The 24,725-nt window shown below is 41.4% G+C and overlaps 3 protein-coding genes across 5 annotated transcripts; all 3 read left to right on the top strand.

Annotated features, from left to right (window-relative positions):
* Positions 1–2,507: 2,507 nt before the first annotated feature.
* mob3c (MOB kinase activator 3C) lies at positions 2,508–6,327 on the top strand. 3 transcript variants are annotated; one of them, XM_080008213.1, is made up of 4 exons: positions 2,508–2,658; positions 3,686–4,308; positions 4,838–5,040; positions 5,855–6,327. In XM_080008213.1, exons 2-4 carry the CDS (start codon positions 3,891–3,893, stop codon positions 5,882–5,884), a joined length of 651 nt encoding a protein of 216 aa, XP_079864339.1. In that variant the 5' UTR covers positions 2,508–2,658; positions 3,686–3,890; the 3' UTR covers positions 5,885–6,327. The 3 variants fall into 3 exon arrangements, with proteins under 3 accessions (XP_079864339.1, XP_079864337.1, XP_079864338.1); XM_080008211.1 differs by having other exon boundaries at positions 4,838–6,327; XM_080008212.1 differs by having other exon boundaries at positions 2,508–2,663; positions 4,838–6,327.
* Positions 6,328–6,827: 500 nt separating this feature from the next.
* mknk1 (MAPK interacting serine/threonine kinase 1) lies at positions 6,828–14,890 on the top strand. The gene is made up of 14 exons (XM_080010075.1): positions 6,828–6,906; positions 8,241–8,300; positions 8,927–9,026; positions 9,238–9,336; positions 9,429–9,526; positions 10,278–10,357; positions 10,451–10,524; positions 10,664–10,768; positions 10,844–10,899; positions 11,000–11,095; positions 11,417–11,611; positions 12,037–12,201; positions 12,370–12,413; positions 12,801–14,890. Exons 2-14 carry the CDS (start codon positions 8,247–8,249, stop codon positions 13,018–13,020), a joined length of 1,386 nt encoding a protein of 461 aa, XP_079866201.1. The 5' UTR covers positions 6,828–6,906; positions 8,241–8,246; the 3' UTR covers positions 13,021–14,890.
* Positions 14,891–16,091: 1,201 nt separating this feature from the next.
* On the top strand, positions 16,092–16,613 carry LOC307227482 (transmembrane protein 275-like; the record flags this gene model as incomplete). Its single annotated transcript, XM_079996825.1, has 1 exon — positions 16,092–16,613. The coding sequence occupies one exon, from the start codon at positions 16,092–16,094 to the stop codon at positions 16,611–16,613; it is 522 nt and encodes a 173-aa protein (XP_079852951.1).
* Between the last annotated feature and the right edge of the window lie 8,112 nt (positions 16,614–24,725).

Below are 24,725 nucleotides of genomic sequence, written 5' to 3'. Positions count from 1 at the left end.
TAAAGCAAGTTTATAATACACCTCTTTGTTTCGTCGTAAGTCTTGTCATGAATTGTCGACCTCCGGAGCTGGGCTGACCAGCTGCTGTCCAGTTTCTTGACTGCCCGGTGTAAATAATTGGAGAGACACTGATTTTGACACCGGTGTGAACAACATTCAGAGAAAGAAAACGAGAGCACAGGATGTGGCAGCTTTCTGGATGATATATACACACTTCACACGCAAATCTTGTCAAATACTATGTTTTCTACTCTCCGAAACATGGCGTGTAGAGCTTGAATTATGTTGATTATACACTAATAAGTACAGTATACTGTATATACTGTGTTTTCATGTTAATTTTCCATTATTAGTCCTAATAATAAAAAACATACTTGTATATCACTTTGAAAAGGTAGTTTGGCAAGTTTCACGTTTGTCTGCCGGACTTGCATGGCGTTTTCGAGACATTTTGAGGTGAGCATGCTGACTCCAGTGTGGTTCGGACTGGTGTTACTCCCCTCTGGGTCTGATGCCTGAGTGATCATTAATGTCTTTGAAAACTGGACTTAAAGACCTCAAACGAGAGCAAGGACAAATCAGTCAAAATCTTAACGTCATTTTAATCCCGATAGAATGTGTTTTAATAATAATTTATTAAATCCTAACCCACTTTTTAATTGCCCTTTTTGATAGTTTTGATACTGCATGTCAGGGTTTTTTGTTTTTTTTTGTCGTTTGTGCGTGCAGGTCACGAAAAAAAGTGAAATCTAAAATACTCCAGCCTTTTCAAAGATGGTGGATTCTATATAAAGTTATTGTGCAATCTAGTTACCTATCACATTTCCTTTTATATCTATTATACCAAATGTTTTGGTATTTGGTCGTATTTTCCCTTCAAAAGTCTCAGACTATTCAGCTAAAACAAACAGGAATGTTTGCATTATAAACTAGTTTGGCTGATAGTCAGTACCTATGAATCAACCAGTAATTTTGAAGTCTTGATCACCAAAATTCTATATTCCAGTTTCACAACACGTGTTGCAAACCAGCAGTTGCTACTTTCATACAAACTGCAATGCAATTCGATATACGGTTATCATATAATTTAGTAGATATTCTGCAATCAAAAATACCTTGTCTCAATGCCTCTTCCGTATCAAGCTTCCTTTCTCAATATGCTGTACCATATCACAGTGGTAATGATGACACCAAGTTTATGCATTGGAATATTTGCAACCCTAGAATCATTGACTACCTTCTTGCAATTCCATTATTTCATCCATCCATCCATTCATTCCTTCATCTATTCATCCACTCATTCATTAATTGATTGATTGATTGATTCATTCATTTGTTAATTCATTCATTCATTCTTTCATTCCTTTTCTGTTCCTTAATTCTCTTTTTTACTATTTGTTCTTGTTCAGGTTCACTGCAGGCTGAGGCCTATCCCAGTTTGCTAAAGGGGTGTGGTTGCAGAAAGCCTTTATGGAACACAGTCTACTGCAGAAACACTACACCAACCTATTGGTAATATCGTAGTCTCTCGAACTACCGTAACCTGCATACTTTTCATTTCATACACTTTTCATCAGAGGAAACAAGAGACCCTTCTGGAGGTTAAAAAAAAAAAAAAAAAAATCATACAGTATTGATAGGGAAAGATTAACTTGTCTCAATAATGCTCATTCTATCCTGAACTGGGGAAAGGTCAACCCCACTGTGGGGCATTTAAACTGGTACTTTCCTGAATCCTGCCATAGCAATATCCATGAGAATCTATCGATGCAACATTTGCCTTTACAGTATTTCAGCTGCACATATGCAGTACCGTTTTATCAACCTAAAACTAGAGGTAATTAGATCTGCAAACCCAGTGAGTGTGTTCATTACAGGCTGTGGCTACTTCACTGCAGGGAACAAATAATCTGTTGTATGTAAGGAGTAGAGAGGTCGTCCCCTCTCTGTATGAAGGCCTGTGGAAATAAGATCATTTCAATCCGATGATGCAGTCTGATGAGAGGCCACCACTCTTAGTCTTTGCTGTGGCCATGACTTTGAAACTGCAATATCTTACAAAGGCCAAGAATTTAAATGACATGTTATTGAGAGGCAACAAAAACAGAACTGAAAACAGTCAGAATGCTTGTGGCCTGAATCTGCTCCTTCTGTTGTGTGGATCCAAAAGAGGGTTTGTTTTCTCTGGGCTTTCGCTGGAGGACTGGATCATGGTGGGACAAATGGAGTAAGAAGAAAAGGCTAAGAAAAAAAAAACAGAATAGGAAAAACGAGGAGGCAGAGGGAAACAGGGAGGCAGAGTTCTGGAAAGGACTCTTCCCACTTCTGTATTTCTGAAACCTCCCTACGCCGATTTATAGGCCCTCCACACACACCCACCCACAGGCAGAAACTCACAGATAGACAGAATGGGACAAAGTCAGGATGTGACATCATACAGGAAGAGGAGCCAAACAACTTTTTTTCTCTGCTTTTTTGTCTCTTGTGTGCTGCTGAGTGAAGTTGGAGCCTCTGCGTCTGTCAGTTGTCGTGCAGGGGCTGCAGAGGAGAGATCCTGAGTTGTTCTCCAAAGGGAATTTAAAGTCAACAGGCCTGAGGGGGGAAATGCTCCCTGCTTCCCACAGCTCCCCACAACCTCTGCTCTTGGATTCTAGCCAGGTACAGTGGTGAGATCTTTTTTTTTTTTCCTCCCTTTGACCTCTAATATATCTTTTAACTTCTTGATTGCAAAATTGCTTTCTCTCTAAGAAATTTGACGCCTTCTTACACTTTCCCTGAATGAGGGTATTGTTTGGCTCCAGTTTTAGAGGCAAATTCCTTGAAACTCATAAAAACATGCATAGCCTTCCTTCTTCCAGCGCGTGATCAGACATGCTTCAGTCTGGAGCTATGAGGCATGGTGACTGAATCAGATAACCAAAGTGATTATGCACATTTCTTTTTTGTGAACTGGCTTCAACAAGCCACAAGCGTAATTTTTTAAGGAATACAGCAGGTTATATAAAATGTAAGCTTGGCTGATGTTCCAAGATTTCGTTTTTATTATGGAAACATTTTTTGCCATCCCATGACCACGTATCCATGTCCCCCCAGTGGTCACTACAGAAAATGTAGACGGGGGGGATAAACAAGGCTGCCACTCACACTAAATTCAATCAGTTATTTGTGCTCAGTGTAATGGAATCTGTGAAGAAGTGGCTCAAGAAGGAAAAACTGTAAATCCAAGTGTAAACATAATACAACTAAATTCTAACAGACACCTGTGTAAGAGTTCACACTGTGAACTCTAGATTAACATTATGCAGGAACTATTAATTTTTGTCCTGGAATCTGGATTAAAAACAGTAAAGCTCCGTCACATGGGAGACACGACACCAATGTGGATGTCGTTGAACGCGACAACCACAGGCACTCAAATCTGACTCTACAGTAGCATCAAATATGAGGAAACTCTAACGGCGCATATGGTGCAAAAGGACTGTAACCATGATTACTTTAAGCAATATATTTCCTGTTTCCACCAACGCACAAAGTCCGAGGGATTTCATGTTAATTACCACTCAAATGCCTACCTGTCACATGGTTAATAGTGCCTGTCTAAAAATGCATTGTGTGCCTCCATTGTCGTGTGCTGTCAATATCATTCTGTTCATCTCACTCCAATCTTTATCTCTTTCACACACAGAAGTAATCACGACAACCTGGACTCGCTTATTACTCTTTTTCACATGCCAACCATCAAACTGCTGCCAGCAGTCTGAATGACTCATTTGGGGACGGACAGAAATCCTGACACCCGCCTGGTCCCTCCTCTGGACCCAAACTCAAACTCAACTGAATTCAACTGAACTCTCTATTAATCCCTCATCCCGCCGGCCGCAGGTGAGCCAATGGCACTTTGTCTCGGACAAGTGTTCAGCAAAGACAAAACGTTCCGGCCGCGTAAGCGATTTGAGCCCGGCACCCAGCGATTCGAGCTGTACAAGAAGGCCCAGGCTTCGCTCAAGTCCGGCCTGGACCTCAGGAAGGTGGTTCAGCTGCCGGAGGGCGAAAACATCAACGACTGGATCGCCGTGCACGTGGTGGACTTCTTTAACCGGATAAACCTAATCTACGGCACGGTGAGTGAGTTCTGCAGCGAGCGCTCCTGTCCCATAATGTCCGGGGGTCTGCGGTACGAGTACCGGTGGCAGGACGGAGACGACTACAAGAAGCCCACCAAGCTGCCCGCCTTGAAGTACATGAACCTCCTGATGGACTGGATAGAGTCCCTCATCAATGATGAAGACATCTTCCCTACAAGGATAGGTGTGTAAGCAGAAGCCCGTACCAAGGAATGCGTAGAGATATTATTGCGTGTGCGACCACACATGCATGCTAATTATGTCCTTAATTATAGCAAAGCCTCGGCCTGGAGTCCTATCCACTTTTACTTTATTAACGCCCCAAATGGAATGGCAGCGGCTCAAAGGAGGTTAATTATATGATGACAATGACATTTAGGTTGAGATTCAGCAGATGGCACTCAGTTTATTGTATCTCATCTGAACTAGATAGCTATGATAAACAGCATTAACTGGAAGAGATGTATAATTGATATATAAAAATGTAAGTGTATACACACTTACAAATATCATCTATCTTCCCCTGTGCGTTGTAAGTAACTCCAACCTTCCTTCGGGACAACAGTGGTATTTAGCAATGGCTCGCAATCAAGCTTTAATTTTAATGGAGCTTTTATTTTCTCATTAAATTTGAATCATATCATATAATTTGGTGTAATTATCAATCATCCATGTCTCACTTAGGGCTCCCTTGTTCTCCCTCTTTGGACTAGGTGTCCCTTTCCCTAAGAATTTCCAGCAGGTGTGTAAGAAGATCCTGAGCCGCCTCTTCCGAGTCTTTGTGCACGTCTACATCCATCACTTTGACAGTATCTGCAGCATGGGAGCCGAAGCCCACATCAATACCTGCTACAAGCACTACTACTACTTCATCTCAGAGTTCAGCCTCATTGAACACTCTGAGCTGGAGCCCCTGGTGAGACTTATGAGATTTTCGATGTGTGAAGAAGGAGGCAGCAAGCAGAAAAAAAAAGGGTTGGATGTCTGTTCTGTTCCAGGGGCCGTGAAGTAGCCCTCTGTGAAGAAGCCCACGCTGACATTCATAACCTAACTGGGATTTTTTTTTTTTCATCACAGAGGAGCCTGCTAGTGTCAAAAGTAACACGTTTTTTGTGAAAAACACCCGAAACCTGGATGATTACTGAGTCACGCTGTGGAGATGAAACATTGCTGTATTTCCGTCGTGTTTATATCTTTCTATCAAATGACAGCTTTGTCATTTGTCTATTAAACACAATGAATAGAATAATGAATGGACCATTCTCCTTCAAGTCCCCATCATTAGAATAAATATTATAATGGGTTGCATCACCTGGGTTTGTGTGAGGTAGCCTCTATCATGAGAATTAAATGCAACCTTTATTCACAGACGCCGTGTCAGCATTTGTATAGTCTGTATTTCAATCACATCAGATGGAGAGTGGAACTACAAGCATCCAACACTACATCATTATGAAACACAGGCCACGCTGAAGATGGAAGGAGACCTTTAGCTTTCAGTGATAAAAAAAAAATCTTTTCATTTTGTGTCCTACTTTGTCAGGCAATTTAATTGTTTTTATCCCTGATGTTGTGGAACCAACAATAGTGTTGTTTTCCTACTAAAATCGAGTACGCCCTTTTGACCGTCCTACAATATTTAGTTGTCAATGACACGTAAGGATTACTGACCTTGTGAACAATAATGAATTGTCTGCTTTTAACATGTCCTTTGTCTTCTCTTCCTACAGAGAGCGATGACAGAGAAGATATGCAATTAAAATAAACCACTTTGACAACTGGGGAGTTTACATTTGCACATTCCCTGAGCCTCACTTCAAGGCTAAACATTCCAAACAAAAGACTGTTTCCTACATTTGGGTTTTGGAATTGTGTATGATGTCTAAGAAGGAACGTTTACAAGCTAATCCATTACAGAGCCTTTATTTGATCTGTATATCTAATTTCCATATGTTGGTGTGTTTGTCCTTTTGTGCATTTTTATAATATTGTACACTTTTGTATATGTCTTGATATTGTGATGATTAAATTTGCTGTATAATTCTTTATTACCAATCATAGATTGATACGCACACATGCTGGCTAAACAAAAGACATTGAACCATTGAGTCAATGATAATATTGTATAAACAATTGTATAGTTATTCAAATGTTATTATCAAGGACCACTATGTAATTAAAAAAAAAAAACATTTACAGTTGAAATATATACTGACATGACTTGTCCATTTTGTATCTCTTTAGATCTGAGCCTGTATTTACTGTGCATTATATTTAATCCAACTGATATAGCTGTACATGTCTTTTTATCCGTTAACGGTTACATAATAATAATAATAATAAAAAGCAAATACACAACTAGGTATATTTAAGTATATTTAACAGAGGAAATCAACGAACCAAACTCATGAACGGAAGATCGTTCCAGAACATAGCACCTGAACCAGAAGAATAACTTTAGTTAGGGTATGACGTTCTCCTGGAAGTGTTTATTTGGGGCTTCTCTAAGTAGATGAGCGAATGAACAGAAGGGGAGCTTGCGTGTGGAGGCGGGGCGAGATGCCACGCGTGATGACGTGAGAGCGTTTCCATCACCTCTGACCAATAGGAGCTCAGGGTAAGCGGCGGGGGGGCGTGGCTTGGGCCCGTTCGTGTTTTTCCCGCCCCATCCGTCACGGGCTGTGACGTCAGGTGGGTCAGGGAGTCCTCGCTATGGCTGCTTGCGTCAGATGGATCGGGGTCTGACTCAAGGATTTCAGCCGCTTTGGACACAGTTTTCCAGGTTCGACATTTTTACTCACATATTGCTTTACTGTTTTGATACCACTTGGCGTCTGATAAAAAAAAATGATATCGGTCAAAGCAGGTGTTTAATGTTAGCTAGTAGCGAGCTCTTGGTCCTGTTATCAATAGCTGTTACATTGGCAGGTTGCTAACGTTAACACTTACCTTTCCTTCTGTACTTTATATTTTTTCTCACAAAGTGTGTTATTATATTGATCACAGACGCCTTGACACAGCGTTATAACCGGTATGCCATCCCAGTACCAGTACCGTATTAACTAGCTACAGATAACTAGTTACTAACGTAGCCAGTTAGCTTATTCACTTAGCTGACTACATTTGAATTAGTAAAATAACTGTAAGTCTATTCCCCAAATAAACTTTAATGTCACTCAGCTGGCATGTTTTTTTTTTTTTCATTTATTCTTGACAAATCATAGTTATGTTTGATATGTCTATACCAGGGCTATTCGTCTACATTCTGTTGGGGGCCAGATTTTCCACTTAGCTCAGAGTTCATGATTTTTCTGTTGTAGTTGAAACTGTCGGCCTAAAGCTTTAAAAATAATGCACAAATGCCAACAAATTCAAATATTTTCTCTCCTTCTTTAATTAACCCTAACCCTTTCAGCCATCAGGTATTTATCATATTAATGCAGCTATGAATATGAATTAAAAAAATTGTACTTTGCAAAGTTATCAAAATCAGAGCTACGTTTATCCTATTTGGTTATGTGTTTACTAGCCAAATAACATGTGTATGCCAGGTTATTTAAAAATGTTCAGTAGTATGACAGAAATTGAGTGAACAAATTGCCTTTGGTTGTGAGAGCAACGGTGGGACCACAGAGAAAACTGCCTCTTTTATTGGAGAACATTTTGTCAAGTTTGTGGTGCCTTTTTCCTTCTTTAGTTTATTGCTAACTAATTTAATTCAAAAGGACAATCTACATTGATGGGCGTGCCACATTTGGCCCCTGGACCACCAGTTGAAAAGCTCTGGTCTATACTATTCTGGAGCGGGTTTCAGAAATGAATGACTCCCACTTGCCAGAGGGTTGTGGTTAGTTAACAGGTTCGACATGAATTCTGGTCAACAACATAAACTCAAATTGGCCCTATTTATACAGGATTCAAGTAGAAGGAAGTAATTGTGCAATTGGCTGTTGCACCCTGCAACGTGTCCTCAAGTGTAAACTTGTACCTTCCTGTTTCTGTGTCATTCCGGGCAGCTTCTCATCCTCCACATTCTTTACTGTCACTTTGAGATGTTTTCTTTCACCCTGTGCCCTATTTGCCCCACATTTAAATAACATTTTTTTCATTTGTCAGCTAGCTATGGTGAGATACAGAACGATGGCGGAGCTGCAAGCCTTTCAGCACTCTCTACAGGTGGGCACCTTTCTTGCTTTTTGAGCCTGTGAAAGAATCATGTTATGCCAGAATACAAAACATTTTATTGCCGCTGTGGCACATGTTACATATCATGTCAAAGATGTTAACACACTTAGAGCATATCTGAACTGTCAGAGAGTCACACATGGAAAGCAGTCCACAGTGACAGTAAGAAATCGACACTGCTGAATGTGTATAATGCACATATATATATATATATATCTCGGGGGTTTTTTTCTTGCTTTCTTTCTTAGTCATGCAGTTTTACAGGCTGTGTAACGGTTTAGGGGAATACCCAGTGTCATAATAATTTTCTACACACACACCTTTATATCAGCCCACTGGACTGGCAAGATGCCAATGGGAAAGATAACAAACGGGTTGCTTGTATTTATATTAACTCTGTAGTTAACTTTAAACTAAACATAACGGCGTCCAGTAAACCGTGTTGATAGCGGTTTCAGGAAATGCGCTGCTGTAATACTGCTCTTTACACAGCAAACAAAAGTGATGAAAGGGTATTTTCCTCCTCGTTCTTTCTTTACTTTTCTAAGGGCTGATCTCTGGCTGCTCTCGCATTTTCCCTCCCCCCTCCCTGCGGCTCTGTCTCCTCTCTGTTACAGAGAAGCTCCCGGGCTGTGGGCCAAGTCGGGGAGAGCTATGTGGGAATTCAGCACAACGGAACGGCTGCGGAGACACAACGCCTCTCGGAAGGCCCAGAGGGTACTGCAGCTCATACATTACACATTTTGTAAAACAAACTTGACTAGACACAATGCACAAAATGCTGAACTTACCTGTCATCTTGCATAATATATATACTGTGTGTGTGTGTGTGTGTGTGTATGTGTGTATATATGTGTGTGTGTGTGTGTGTGTATATGTTTGTTTGTTTGTTTGTTTGTTTATTTATCTTTTCATCCATTTTGCACAGAAATTGAGAAAAGCCAGCCATTAAGCATCCCCGATGCAACCAAGAGAAGGAAGAAGAAAAGAACACGTGCAACAGACAGCTTCACAGGCACTTTTGATGGTATTGAAACTGCTGTCAAGATCAAACCCAACTAGCTCAAATCTCTCTTTTTTTTTTAAATCAGATCCTACATGATTATTTATTTTCTTCAGACCTTTACAGGCTGACAGATGAAATGCTGGGCCAGGGTGCATATGCCAAAGTACAAGGATGCATAAGTCTTCAGAATGGAAAGGAATATGCTGTGAAGGTGAGTTCTAGACTCTCCCAGGTAAAAATAAATCAAATCGATTTTTTTGGTTATAAAAAATATAAATAAAAAATATATTTTTATTTTTTTGTGATTTTTAAGCAACAGTATTGAGGCAATTTCTATATCTTTAAATCTGATCTGTGTTGCCCTTTCAGATGGACCTTTTTGGTTATAACTCAAGTATTATTATCAATCAGTGGATCAATTTTAATTTCAAGATTTACTATTTCCTTATGACGACAATATATAGAAATCTATCCAGGTCACTTTAACAGAAGTCTGTTCACTCTGGCCCCGCCTTGACATCATGCTTGTGTCTGACAGGAAACAAATTCCATATCTTCTGTTCTTCCTATCACCATTTCGATTCATCATTGAAATGTAACCAACACTTGTAACCAATGTTTGTTCAACGTCATACCACAGTGAACTGTCACAGAAAAATGTTGTCTTGATTGTTTCTGTGACGACACAAGTCTGACCTCAGCTTGTGGTTGGTGATATATATGATATGAATACAAAGGTTTTTCTGGCAATTATCAGATTTTACTGACGCCATGTCAGCAATCTTCAGCATTTCAGACTTTCTCCTTGTACTGATAAGAGTCTGTGTTCTCTGTTTTACCAGTGATAACACTGTCTGATCCAACCACATTTTTGGGGATCCTAAATGACAACTACCGCGTCATAATGTCACGGTTAGTTTGTATTTATTTTTTACGTCTAAAAGTTCTTTTGATTTACCTAGATCATAGAGAAGAGTGCAGGACACAGTCGGAGCAGAGTCTTCAGAGAAGTGGAGACGCTGTATCAGTGTCAGGGAAACAGGTGGGAAAATTTGAACTCTATTGTTCTCAAGGGATAATTCCAAAGCAAAATGGAAGGAACAAAGTTCTTCAACCTGTGGTTAATGTCTCTCAGGAACATTTTGGAGCTGATCCAGTTCTTTGAAGATAGCTCCTGCTTTTACTTAGTGTTTGAGAAGTTGTGTGGAGGTAAGCATCATGGACTTGTTCATAAATGGCACACACACCTTTATCACTGCACATACTTCTGTGTCATTAAGATTAATGGTCATTGTTTTGGGATAATGTAGTTCCTCCAAAAACTGACCTCCCACTCCTGTTTCCACAGGCTCCATTCTCACTCATATTCAGAACCGTAAGCACTTTGACGAGCTGGAGGCCAGCAAGGTGGTGCGGGACATTGCCCAAGCTCTTGACTTCCTCCACACTAAAGGTATGTTGCTGCCGTCACCTGCATAGAAACGCCATCTTATCAGATTCCCCATTGTTGTTACTGTTTTCATTGCAGGCATTGCCCATAGAGACCTCAAGCCAGAGAATATCCTTTGTGAATACACTAATCGGGTAAGATTTGTTATTGACAGGTCAAGACACCTTCAGAAGATGTTTGCAAAAATAGTTTGTTGATACAAACTGATATATTTTTTATACACCTATATCTCAGGTGTCCCCAGTGAAAATATGTGACTTTGACCTGGGAAGTGGAGTAAAGCTCAGCAGTGCCTGTACACCCATCACGACCCCAGAGCTCACCACACCGGTAAGAGCAAGCAGTCCCAAGTTGCTAAAGTGGTAATCAATAACATTGTCTTTGTTTGAACATTGTTTTTTTCACCACACATCCAGGCTAACCCTCGTTTACCCCACCACCAACAATGGAAACAGCATTTGGTGCACATGTGTAATGCAAAAACATTGAATGTCTGTTTCTTTTAAAGTGATACCTAAATAAAGATCAAACAAGGGATTTTTTTTTTTTTTTACCAAAATAATCTTACGGATTGAATTTTAAATTCCAGATTATGACATTAACACAATAATTACATATTTTTCCCTTAATCCCCCTTTCTCCTCTTCCCAGTGCGGCTCAGCGGAGTACATGGCCCCCGAGGTGGTGGAGGTGTTCACTGATGAAGCCTCCTTTTATGACAAACGGTGTGATCTGTGGAGCCTGGGGGTTATCCTCTACATACTGCTGAGTGGCAGCCCCCCATTCACAGGCCACTGTGGCAGTGACTGCGGCTGGGACCGGGGGGAGACGTGCAGAACCTGCCAGGTACACTTTACCCACAGGCCTCCCGTACCTGACACAGCCACTAAAATGTTCCCTTCTGATCAGCTTGACTCTGGGAAGATGACGGGTGGAAATATTGGATTATTGCCCGATTGACCTGCTCTAGTGCATATCCAGTGCTTTGGTGGTTTATCTAACACAACACGTACATCACTGATGGAGAATATATACAGTTATTATACCTAGTTAACCTCAAAACAACAGACAGATGTTGACTGAGGTTAAGAACTGATGTCAAAGATTTCTTTGATTATGATGAAGCAGAAACATATTTCAATATTCAACCTCGCGTTAGAAAAATACTGAGTAACAAAACACCTCTGACTAGAACCTGAACAAGACATAACCGTGCACAATGTCTCTGAAAGTCCTTACAGGGTATGTACATTTTGGAATGATTTCCTTAGAGTCACCTGTTCGAGAGCATCCAGGGGGGCAAGTATGAGTTTCCAGACAAAGACTGGGCTCACATCTCAGAGGGAGCAAAAGACCTCATATCCAAGCTTCTTGTTCGGGACGCCACTCTGCGCCTCAGTGCTGCTCAAGTCCTCAAGCACCCATGGGTGCAGGGGGTGGGTATTTAAAATAAGATGTTTTGAACTCTGACACGACCAAACAACATTTGCTGGGTTTTGAGTTACCGTTAGATTTATGTTGACCCTGGAAAAATGCCATCTTGTGATTTTAAAAGGTATATTGTGGTTTCATGTCCTGACGTGCTAATGGATTTATTTCTCCAGGATGCCCCAGAGAGAGGTCTTCCAACTCCTCATGTTCTTCAAAGGTAAGCCTCTCCGTTTCTAAATATGTGTGATCGCACTTAAATAAATCTAAGTATGATGTATTCATTAACTGCTTTAAACCAAGCTGCAACTATTATGGTTGAGCCAGTGAAAAGTGCTTTAAACCGCAGTTAAGTTAATGTCCACTAGATGGTGCTTCAGAAAACCTCCCACTGAGCGGAAGTCAATGGAAAAACAACACACTTCTCACTAAATACAAACTCACCATTCTTTTTCGACAAGACTTTAGGGTCTGAACAACGTTTACGTAATTAAATGGATGTTTTGGTTGTTATTCTTTCTTCAGCAAAGAGGACATAAAGCTTAAGGAAACAGCAACGCTCGCTTGTTGCCTCACATTTCATGTTCTCCTTTCTCTGCGATTACAGGAACAGTAGCACCAAAGACTTGACTCAGTTTGCTGCGGACGCCATCGCCTTTAACCGCCAGCTGTCGCAGCATGACGAGGAGCAAGAGGACGCCGGCACCGTCGTGTGCTCCATGAGGCTTTCTCCACCTTCCAACTCCAGACTGGCGCGCAGGCGGGCGCAGACCAACGCCCTTCGGACCACAGACTTTATGCCCGGCTCAGAGAACGTCCCAACTTGACCAAACACCACCGGAAGGACTGGTAACATCTGTGCTCGACCGTCCTCCTCCTCCTCCTCCGCCTGTTTACCCCACTCTGCAAAGCAGAGGCAATATGTTTTTCTAAAGGAGAGATGCATGTAGGATACGAACATTTGCAATACACGCTGCTGATTGATGCTGTGCATATTAGCTGCACTGGATCTGATAGTTCTCTGCTGCTGTGGTCATCAGAAAGTGAAGCATTCTAGATTCCACTGTTAAAGTAGTAAAGGTTAGTTGTCATATCACTCAGAAACAGTGTTGGAGGATTAACAAACACTTAGAGGAAAACTTGTATTTTTTTTAACATAAACCTTATATTTTAATCATTGGTAGTCAACCCATGTGATGGGCAAAAATAAGGCTAATGTTTAAAAACAATACCAGTTTTCCTTGAACTGACCATCACATACTTTTGGTTTACTTCTTCGCTTTACATATCGACTTTGGATACAGCCCTGGCTTTCAGGGACGACATCATCAAGGAGCATTTGGGGTTTTAGTTTCCTGCAGTTAAAGTTATATAGTTTTACAAAAAGGTTTTCTATATTTGCTTTTAATGATATTATTCCCTGAGTAATACAGCAATACACATCTTTGCTGTCTAGATGTAAAAATCTTTTTTGCCTATTTTTAAGCTTTAATTGTAATGTTTCAGTGACACCTTTTTTTCTTTTTAGTGCATGTTGACATTTTATTGTAGTTACCGAATGCTAAAAACGTCATTCAGTAACTACCATTTAAGTGCATTTAACTTCATAGGTTGTCCTTTTTTCACCTTTTTTATTTTTTTATTTTTTTTTAAACCTGTTTTAATGTTATTAATGTTGGTCTTGCTGCATGTAGACTGAAATGTACCCCTCCTCCCCCAATTACCTGTTGAGGGAGGAGAATTGGCCTTTCTCTCAATGAAATTAATTTAAGTTTTCAACGTCTTTTTGTTGTTCTTGTCTTTAGGTTTGAGAAGTTACAATTTTGATCAAAATGGTTTTGCACTTTATAGAAATTTCTAGCTTTCACCTGTTCAATTCTGCCCACTTTGTGGTACAAATGAGCTTTAGGTCATTTTTTTAATAGATATGGAAAGCTGGATATTGTAGCTCTACATATCCATGACTTGGCTCAAGAAATGTGAATTCAGATATGTTTTCCGCATTAATCACCAACATTACCTCAAAATACTTAAATGTTTTGTGTTTGTGTACAATTGCAATACCAGCCAGGAAATACTTAATTTTATAAAGTGAGTTTTATTTTATTTTTTTGAGAAGTAGAATTGTCGTACATGTGTGTTTTTGAAGCTAAAGTAATTGTATATATTTTATTTTCCACACAAGAAAGAACTCTGTGAGTAGGTTTGAGAGTGATGATGAGATGGCTGATAGATTAAAAAAGTGACAGCTTGATTCATCTGTTATTTGGTCAAGTTGTTAATGACATTTTTCTCTCTCTTTTATGAGTTTTGTTGGTTTTTTTTTACATGTATTTGTACTACTAATTTATTTGTGTTGATCATTACACCTACTGCTACGTCTGTACGTTTTAATGGGGTCATTGATGGATGTCTCACAGTTGTTTCCCTGAACCTATTAACTTTGTATGTTGCTCGCTAATGTTCACGGCGTGTCCCCAGATCTCACCCGGTTGCCATGGACACTCTATCCCTATAGCAACTATGGGCCCTCACAGGCAGGCGGGAATCAACTGAGATTTACTGTCAGTGAGCGCACATATTGGATTTGTAAAACTCCTCTCACTCATCAAAGCGTCCCTTTTTGTTTCGACATTGGAAGATTCATTGGTGTGGAACTATGGAACCCCAAGAGCTTCTATGCAAACTCTGAATTCTCATCTTTTCAATGGTATGATGTGTTTTTAATAAAAGACCAAGTGACAACTCCCAAAGGGAAGTTAGATGTACCTTTCTGAAGCGGCTGTGTCTGCGTTAACATCACAGTACGTCCTGTTGGAAAATCCAGCCGTATCACATCAGAGAAGTCGCCCTGCTGTCTGTCCACATCATCCCCAGGCCGTTTTGAATGTGTGCACCAAGTCTATTAAAATGTGATCACACGCTTTAGCGCCCCCTAAAGTGCGCGTCCTTGCTCACGCTGCCTTCGGCGCGCGTCCAGTGTCTGCTTCCAGTGGTTTCGGCAGGTTGTCCGTCGTTCGGTCCGTAGTTTGATCCAAGTGACGAGTGGATGAGAGACTATGAACACTTTGAACAGGATCACGGGACTGATCAGTAATCATGCGTAAGTAAACCATCAATTCCTGTAACTGGCGCGTCTGCAAACGGAATTAATCTGAACTGTCCTTTTGCCATTTTAAAAGTCATTATTTTGTACGTGGTCAAACAAATCCATCACCGATTATGATGAAAACATGGATGTTTAAATTTTTTTTTATTTGTTTATTTGTTTATTTTCAGTAAGATCCATCGATTGGTAGTACACTTAGTGGAATCGAATTTAAAGATTTGATTTTTTTATTTTTTCATTTTTCAACCAAGTCCTTATTAAGATGTTGGTTGGCATATTTTATATTACAACTGTTCATAGCACAATCTGCCGCAGATTCTTTCAGTTTAAATGCAGTCTATTGGGGCAAACGTGTCGTAATATATTTTTTAATTTCCTTTTCACAAACTGGAAACTCAAATTAGGCACTCGATTTTTTTTTTGCATGTTTTGTAAGGACTGTCTATATTGTGGGCTCCCCATTTCAAATACGAGACGTTTCAAAAAACGTTTTCCCCATTGGACTGCATTTAAGCATAATTATTTGTTGCAGCAGAGTGATGCGTTCCTTAATAATAAAGCGTTGAGGTTGTGCTATGAACCCTGAAAATGATGCATTGAAAAAGAGTGAACCTACAGTATTCTTTAAGGAATTTCTTGTAAAATAAAAATGGATTCGTTCATATGGAAATTAGGATGGAAGATTTTGTCTTTATCAACCTCTCCTCCCTTTTCTCCTCTTTCAGCCACATTTTCATCTTGTCTCTAGAGTGATGAGGAGTCAGCCGGCCAGTCCTCTGCCTTGAGAAAATGGTCTTCCCTGACAAACCCTCGAAACCTTCTAAAACCTCCAGACCCTCCTCGGCTCCAAGGAAGGCTCCCATGCAGCGTGGGGGCCTGGTGCAGCCGCAGAGCCTCCCCTCCCCGGCTTTGTGCTGCGCCTGCGGCCTGTGTGTCATGCTGGCCGGCATCAACATCACCCTGGTGGGCGCCTTCGCCTTCGGCACCTTCGTCCCCACCGGGAACCCCCCGATCATCATCGGCCCGCTGCTCTTAGTCATGGCCTTTGCCTTCTTCACGGTGTGCTGCGTGTCCAGCAGGAGGCCCCCGGGGAACCTGGCCCGCGGGGGAGTGGCGGGGGAGAGCTGGGGGGGTCTGATGAGGATGGGGGCGGCGTTTGAAATGGAGACCAGCGAGCACACGCTGCAGGACACTACGGCCGTCCAGCTTAGTCCCACCAACTCCCCCAGCTCCTCGCACAAGTCCAGCTCCAGCCACGAGGAGAGAACACGGGAAGTGTGCCGTGAGGAGGTCAACCCAAATGACCCCTGACCCCTGAGACGGGGTGTTCAGATTCTGCCTTCACATAACACTTGCACTATAGTATGGACATGAGTAATAAGCTTCTGGGTCATTTTCATATTTGTTGAGAATTGATAGAATGTGACCATATTGTAATCTCAAAATCCAAACAATATCCAAGATTTTCCATTCATTCACTGCATCAATATATAAAAATAATATTGAAGAAATATGAGGTTGATGTAGTTGTTGTTAAGGCTGGGCATTATTGAGAAAACCAAACATCACAATTTATTTTGATTGATCGATCATTTCACCATTTTTTGGGGTTGACTATTTGTGCGTGAATAGAAATATTTGAGAAACAATCATTAGTTATTTGATTAATCATTATGTGGATCTTATGACCAAGCAGCTAGAACTGTCTCTGAATTTCTGAAAATTGCATTACTTTACTGCAATATTGCCTTCCAGATTTTAACAAGATCACAATATTCACATATTATATTATATCATAATATCAATATGATATCGACATATCTCCAAGCCGTAGTTGTTGATATAAATTCCTTTTGGCTGTCAGTAATGGATGGGACTGGTGAATCTTATTGATACGGATAGTACCTACTGATACTGATAGTAATCTGTAATAAATTAAATAACATTACATGGCATGCTTTGATTTGGTTGAATGTGAATTACCAGATTCCTGTATATGTAACATGTGCTTACAAGATCACATGTAAACAACAATTCCTTTTGAATGCCCTTTTTCTGTTATTCTGGTTATTTGCAATATGCAGGTCACCACATAAATGAATCTATTTTGATTTTATAGAACACACATGTTTTTGTGATAGCTGCACCTCAAGATAACCCTGGCAAAAAAAGAGATCTGAGTCACAAGATCTTTTTTTTTTTTTTTTGTCATCTATGAACCTTTTAAATCCTGGCCAATTTTTGACATGACACTGAATTTTCCCTCTGGTTATGAATAAGTATCTATCTATCTATCTGTCTGTCTGTCTGTCTGTCTGTCTGTCTGTCTGTCTGTCTGTCTGTCTGTCTGTCTGTCTGTCTAGCTATCTATCTATCTATCTGTCTGTCTGTGTCTATATCTATCTATCTATCTATCTATCTATCTATCTATCTATCTATCTATCTATCTATCTATCTATCTATCTATCTATCTATCTATCTATCTATTGATTTATCTATCTATTGATCCATCTATATCTATATTTCAAGCATGAGGTACCTTTGAACTAAAAGCTGGAGGCTTTTTTGTATCCCTTTTTTCCGCATCAAGCAGAGTTTTTGTCTCAACTGAGCCAATAATCATCAATGGGTCCTTTGAGGAGAAAATCCATTAGAGCCCTATCACACTCTCAGGCTGCACCGGGTGTTGAGATAACTCCTCCTTATCAGAGAAGAGCCAGAGCAGTGAAGGCAAACATTTCACTTCCCACCGTGCTGTCCATCACTTGGCATCAGACCCAACATCTGCTGGACGTGATGCTGTTTTACCATCATCACAGCCACAGCGTCCACAAACACAGTCTGCTCTGTACACACACACCGCACCACACAGTGGAAAAGATAATACAAGCTGCTGCTGCTGCTCGTAGTCTTTTTTTTATTACAGGAGTGAATGGTTACAAATAGTCAGTGTAGGTGTTAATAAATTAATAAGACAAGAATCTGACATATACTGTATGGCCACGCCTACTTTTACTAACTTCCGTGAAATGATTTGATACAAATGAAATGAATCCCACTGTTATTGGGATATGCTTACGTGAATGTAATATTGTAATATGTAATGGCCACACCTGTTCAGAGACCTTAAGAGGGCCAGGTGCTCATGGGGCACATGGAAAAAGATTTTAAAATGCCATTTTCAGCATAACCTGTTGAATTTTAGCAACCCATATACAAACTGTACGTAGTGTCTTTTAATTGAATGTCTGCATTATTTTAACCAAAACATGCAAGTGTGTTAATTGCAAAGTGAATTATTAATGACACAGGAGTCTTAACATAAGTGGCTTTCAACCACAATTCTCGCTTCTTTGTTTGATAAGGCCTGTCTATAGATTCTTGATATTTCGATTTTTTTATTAAACATAGGGCTGTCTTCTATTTTCACACAAACGCCACAGCCTGTTTGATCACATTAAGTCTCTGGGATCCAGAGTATTCATTTTGCTGGGGACCCCCTGGAACCTCTGCTGGAAAATATTTCTTGGAGCTCCTGCGTCTGCATGTAGCTCGCTATAGTGTTTTGTGGAGAAACTCAACCTGATGATATGAACATTTCCAGAGGACAGTGCAAGCGTTTCGCTCGGTGTGATAAGCCGATGCCCAGTAACCACTAAGCCATGGGTTTGAATGAGAACCAACTTAGTTGTTGTTCGAAAGTGTCCCTGATTGGAGTCTGAGGGTTATTGCGTCGTGTGATCCAGATGAGCATAGCGCCAGCCTGCAGAGGGACATGGTTGTGATGTCACCTTTATAGTCAAGTTTATTATGTCAAGAGAAACCAGTGAAGATCCTCTCAGAGCAGCTGGATCCCAGCAGGACGATGTCGTGTGACAGGTTCGGAAACTGCCTTTCAGTGCTCCTGTCACAGGTTCAAGTCCTTCATTTCCCATCCAAGCAGAGGTTCCTTCAATCAGATGAGAGGAGGAGACAGCTCTTGTACAGACCTGAGGCGCGAAGGGTTAATGAGAGATTGTGGGTTCAACATGCGCTTTTTCTACTCACTTTCTTGTGGGTGAGGGACTTACAGAGAAAGAGGAACCGAGCTGCCTGAGAATTAACAGGAAACCAACCTTTTGGAGGATCTTTTTTACAGAAGAGTCTTGAAAATCTTCCCAAAATTGGCAGGAGGCTATTTTTCTCTTTCTATGTCTATGTTTATGTCTCTGTCTATGTCTCCAGGGGCGATCTATAAGAAGAATAAAGACACACAGTTTGAAGAAGACAGTGGGACAAGAAAAAGATTATGAATATGTTCAATTCGATTTTAAATACAATATTAATTCAGGGGACCTTTTCAAAACTGCCTACACAAGTGTGCATTTTAAAGCACCCGGAGACTAAGGCTGAGTGTGAGGGTGACCTGGTGGCATGATGGCGCTGTTAATTGTCAAAAACTACACAATGTTTGTGGGGTTCATCCATAGGACAGATACGTGATATGAACTGATCTCATGTCTACAACAAAATGAGGTGAACATAATGACAGCCACACACCTCCTTCTCTCAGAAAACCCCCTCGCGCCATTGTCAGAATAATTTTCTATTTTTTAAACATAAAATATCAATAATGACCAATGGGGAGAGCAGTTCTTGTCTTCTGTTGCCCGTTAAAACCACACAGTGGCATCCGCTTAAATAAGGCTGTTATTTGGGCTTATGTTATTCTATTTCACTTAAAACTGGTTCCTGCGTTTTGACAGAAAGACTGCGGCCAATGTTTCAGGAACAGCATCTGCGCATGCTTGGTAATATTACATAAAAAGAACTCTGGGAGCTTTAAAATATTAGTATATTTCTGAATTATTAATACACAACATATGTTATATCCTCCAGTATTTGTTTAACGATAATTATTAAACTAATATAATCTATTACAACATGCATTACAAGTTTGATAACGCCGTTGATCCCGTCGGTCACAGCAGCAGAAGTTGACAGAACAGTGCAATAAATCAAAAGAAAGTGGTAAAATTGAAATTAAACACAATATGTGCACACATCAATAAACACAGATTAACTATTCAAATATGAAATAGTTAATTAATTAAATTGTTACATTTAAAAGCCCGACCCTAATCGAATTATGAGGAAGACTCGTGAGATCTTCGGCATCAAGTGGGGAGGGGACAGACTGGCCGACCTGGACTTTGCGGACGATTTGGCTCTGTTCAGTCATACCCACCTCTTACTCCAAGAGATGACCAGCAACCTCCACAAGCACGGGGAAAAGGTCGGCCTACTGATAAGCAAAGAAAAGACCAAGGCCATGACGGTCGGACAGGACCAACACCCTCCACCTCTCACTGTAGGCGAACATGACGTAGAGTACGTTGAGAACTTCACATACCTTGGAAGTAACATCTCAAATACAGGAGATGTGGAGAAAGATGTACGAACCAGAATCGGCAAAGCTGTAGGAGTATTCCAACGGCTCCGCAACATCTGGTCGTCCGAAGCCTTCAATACGGACACCAAGCTACGCCTCTACATGTCAGTGGTCATCCCAACAGCGACCTACGCCTGTGAGACGTGGATGAAGACAGCCAGCATCACCAACAAGTTGGATGTCTTCCACCGACGATGCCTCAGATCCATCTTGAGGATCTCATGGAGGGATCACCTCACCAACGAGGAGGTGATGAAGAGGGCAGGGGTGGCAGCCCTGTCCGATATTGTCTCTGCCAGGAGAAAGAGAATGGCTGGGCACGTACTCCAACTGCCAAGAGAGAGACCGGCAAGTGTGGCAGTGGACTGGATGCCAGAGGGTGGAAAGAGGAAGAGAGGGAGGCCGACGAAGACATGGAGACAGACCTAGGAAGGAGGCCAAGGAAGACCTAAATGAAATGGGTGTCAGCTGGCATGGAGCAAGAAGGGTCGCCAGGGACCAGAGCAAATGGAGGGGACTCGTCGCCCAATGTTCCAGAAGGAACGGGAGGAACTAAGTCTAGGTAAGTAAGTCTAATCGAATTACTGTGAACAAACAGAAACCAACCATTTCTTTTTTTTAATGGTATATGCACTGACCTTGATCAAACGAGATTCATTTTTTAATTTCAAAGGCCAAATGTTTCTTGTGATGTAACAGTTACTTTTCATTTTTCGGCTGTACCACACTCTGCTAGTTTGCTGTTTAAGGGGTTGATAGCTGCCGAAACCATTTTTGTGAAGTCGCAGATTAGTTTAGTTTTAGTTTGGCGCCACTAGAGGGCAGCGCAGTCATTCGCACAACGCGCACTGCAGTCCGTGGCCTGCGAGAGCATCCAACATCAAATCATTGCTGATCTATTATTGAAACAATATATGCATAATACATATAATATAAGATCTATAATAAAGAAACATAGAAACGAAATAGAAAATTAATATCTAATGTATTTTACATGTACGTAAGAAATATTTTCATTTTGTTCAACATCTGACGGATGCCCTGTCGTCTTATCTTGTTTTGTGCAAGTGGTTTATTAATTTGTTAACCAGCACATAAAAAGTTCTCAGAGTAGTCGAAGTGAACATTAAATACCAAGACCTGATATTCATCGTAAAATGGAGGGTAAGGACGGAAATGGGATGATTCCTGAAGAACTCTGTCATGTGTTGATCATGCGAGAGAAGATGTTATTTTGGTTCTGAAACATAATGAAGTGATGCTATTCTAGCTCCAGTGTCCTTAGGCCTCACACTTACACACAAGTAAAACACTATACTTAAGTGTACTGAAAGTAAGTATACTTTGTATACTTTTTTAATGTATTCACAATTAATATAAAAAAATTGGCCAAAAAAATTATGAATGTACAAAAATTGCATGAAATAATTTGTTGTACTTAGTGTGTTGGAAGTTGTTCTTAAGATGTGCTGAAGTATATTAAACATATCAATTGGATGTATTTTTTGATTACTTTTGGTGATCAAAATAGTCAACTATTTTAAAAGTATACTTCCTATGGTTTTGGCATGATAAAGTGCTATTCTAACTCAAGCGTCCTTGGGCCTGATGCGCCATGTGGCCCTGAACCCTCAGCCAGGTCTCTGCTGAGCAGCTGAAAAAACACATTTCCCAAAGGAAATATTTGGGGGAGATAGAACAATAGCAAGGGTACAATGTCTTTGACTCCCTCTTTGAAACAAATCACGCAGGTGAGTGACCCACTGTGTTTTATTCAGAACCTTCCTAACACTGGCTGGCTCATCTGAGGTCCGCCTACATTTTGCATTTAAGTCGTTTATCTTTTCCCTTTTGAAGTTTGCCATCGCTGCCTCCCGCCCCGCCTCTATTGTGGAGCAGAATGGGGATTTAACTCCAAATGAAGAACAATTCATATTATCCTTCCCTTGCTGTCATCTTTGCAGCGGGTCTCTCCAAACAGACCATATTTAATTCCTAATGACGGCTATAAGTGCTGACTCTGCCATTGTAAAACAAATGATATCTCTGTCCGGTTATAATAATCCTAATCTATTTCATTGAGTCTGTGGCATTAAAGCAAAGAGGGGGTGGATATTACCGTCTCAAGATAAATGCGCAAATGTCCACCAAAACTGAATCGGACATCACATTTTAATGGCCTGATTGCTCTATTCATTTCTCGCCTCATTCTCTAGCAGCCCTTTAAAGCCGAGCTGGTCATATTTTGTCCCAGATTAGTATAGATGCCGGCTGACAGTCGCCTCCGCTCAAGGTATTTAGGAGACATAATTCATTCAAAGATCTAGAAGTGCTCCCATTTGTCATCCACGCTTTTTCTGCCGACTCTCATCACACTCACTGATTCCTCTGGGTGCTGTGTGTGTGTGCGTGTATGTGTGTGTGCGTGTGTGTGTGTGTGTGTGTGTTTGTGTGTGTGTGTGTGTCAGGGGAGATGAGGACCAGGGCCAGTTCCAGCTGATGTATTAGCTGGCATATGCAAGCAATGAATTATCAAGGAGGAAAAGGAGTCAATTATCCACTCCTAAAGAGGTACCAGGCCTGTGTGGCCTAGGGGCCCCATTCCATATTTACCAAATCATTTCACAGAAAGGTGTGTGGAGAGACCTGGAGGATGTTAGAAAGAGAGGGGGCGGTGCACTGGATGGATGGAATGCACATACATAGACTCACACACACACACACACACACACACACACACACACACACACACACACACACACACACACACACACACACACACACACATGCACACATGTACAAAAAAAACACATGAGCATATAGTACACAAACATACACACATTCATTTTGCTTTCAAATGTGACCTCGCCCCCTCTCATTACCCCCCCCCCCACCCCCACCCCCCTCCCACCACCACCACCACGACCCAAACACGTGCACACAAACATCCACGTGCGTGTACGTCCCAGCACAGGCCCACACCCCTTCATCTGCTTAGCTAACAAGGACAGGAGTCCCACTGGAATCTGTTTGGTAATAATCCATTTTCACACGGCCGCCGACTCTCCAAAACTGATTTGGGCTGAGCTGGAAGAGCCAGGCCGTGACCGTCAGCCATCTCGCCGCCTCTAACCCGTGTCCCACTTCTCTCCATGCCTTCCCTCGAATCAAAATGGGGTCCTGATTGACTGCGCCGCTCTGACTAATAGAGTGGATATGGTAAATGGGAAAAGCCAACACTTTCATTCCAAAGTCCCCCCGCCCCGGCCCCCATGTCCCCTGTCACTTTAGCCCTGACATATTTCCACAGATTGAGCGTTCTATCCTGTTTCTGATGAGGACGGGGAGGCAAGGAGGTGCGCAGCACCTTCGGAGCAGCCGGGACCTTCAGAGGAGAGCGTGCGGCCCAAGCCTCCGGTGACGGACGGGGCTGACACTTAGGGAAATGAGGTGGTTAGACAGCATTACGGGCGAGCTGATAGCTCCGTAATGGGTTTTAATGCTGGAGTTTAACACGGAAGCCCACCGGGGACAGGCCTGATGTGCGGGCGGACAGGTGGGCTCCGCCAGGAAACTCTCACGGGGGACCACGGTGAATAGGTCCGGGTGGGGGGGGTAAAAAAGTTGGGGATGAAGCAGAAAGCAAGGGAAGGAGAATGGAAAGATGAGCAGAGATACTAAGATCCTTTCTGGGGGAAATCAAGTTAATGTGTTTCTCGAGGAGGAACATACATTTTTATCCCCCATTCCCAAGCCCTTCACTTTGGGCCTACGGAAAGTTTTCCATTTATTTTACTTTTCGATCAAACAAACATCCCCTCCACACAAATGATTGTTTCCCCCCAAGTCCCCGTTTTAATCTGTTATGGCTCAGCGGAAGAAGGTTCCAGTTTTTCTAAAACAATAGGAAGTTTCATATCCTTTTGTTATGTTCGGGGAAGATTTATATAATTTCTCCTGCTGCGTGCGCACGGCTTCCAAGCTGCCTTGAG

This window comes from Zeus faber (genome assembly GCF_960531495.2).
Source record: "Zeus faber genome assembly, chromosome: 1".
Lineage (NCBI taxonomy): Eukaryota > Metazoa > Chordata > Actinopteri > Zeiformes > Zeidae > Zeus > Zeus faber.
This window is presented reverse-complemented; position numbering and strand designations above follow the sequence as displayed.

Bases quoted from the DNA above. Each gene is read 5' to 3' on its own strand.
- mob3c (XM_080008211.1), top strand. From the start codon at position 3,891: ATGGCACTTTGTCTCGGACAAGTGTTCAGCAAAGACAAAACGTTCCGG. The intron at 4,309-4,837 runs GTGTGTAAGCAG...TCTTTGGACTAG, and splicing joins CATCTTCCCTACAAGGATAG to GTGTCCCTTTCCCTAAGAAT.
- mknk1 (XM_080010075.1), top strand. From the start codon at position 8,247: ATGGTGAGATACAGAACGATGGCGGAGCTGCAAGCCTTTCAGCACTCT. The intron at 9,027-9,237 runs GTACTGCAGCTC...CATTTTGCACAG, and splicing joins CCTCTCGGAAGGCCCAGAGG to AAATTGAGAAAAGCCAGCCA. The intron at 9,527-10,277 runs GTGAGTTCTAGA...TGATTTACCTAG, and splicing joins GAAAGGAATATGCTGTGAAG to ATCATAGAGAAGAGTGCAGG.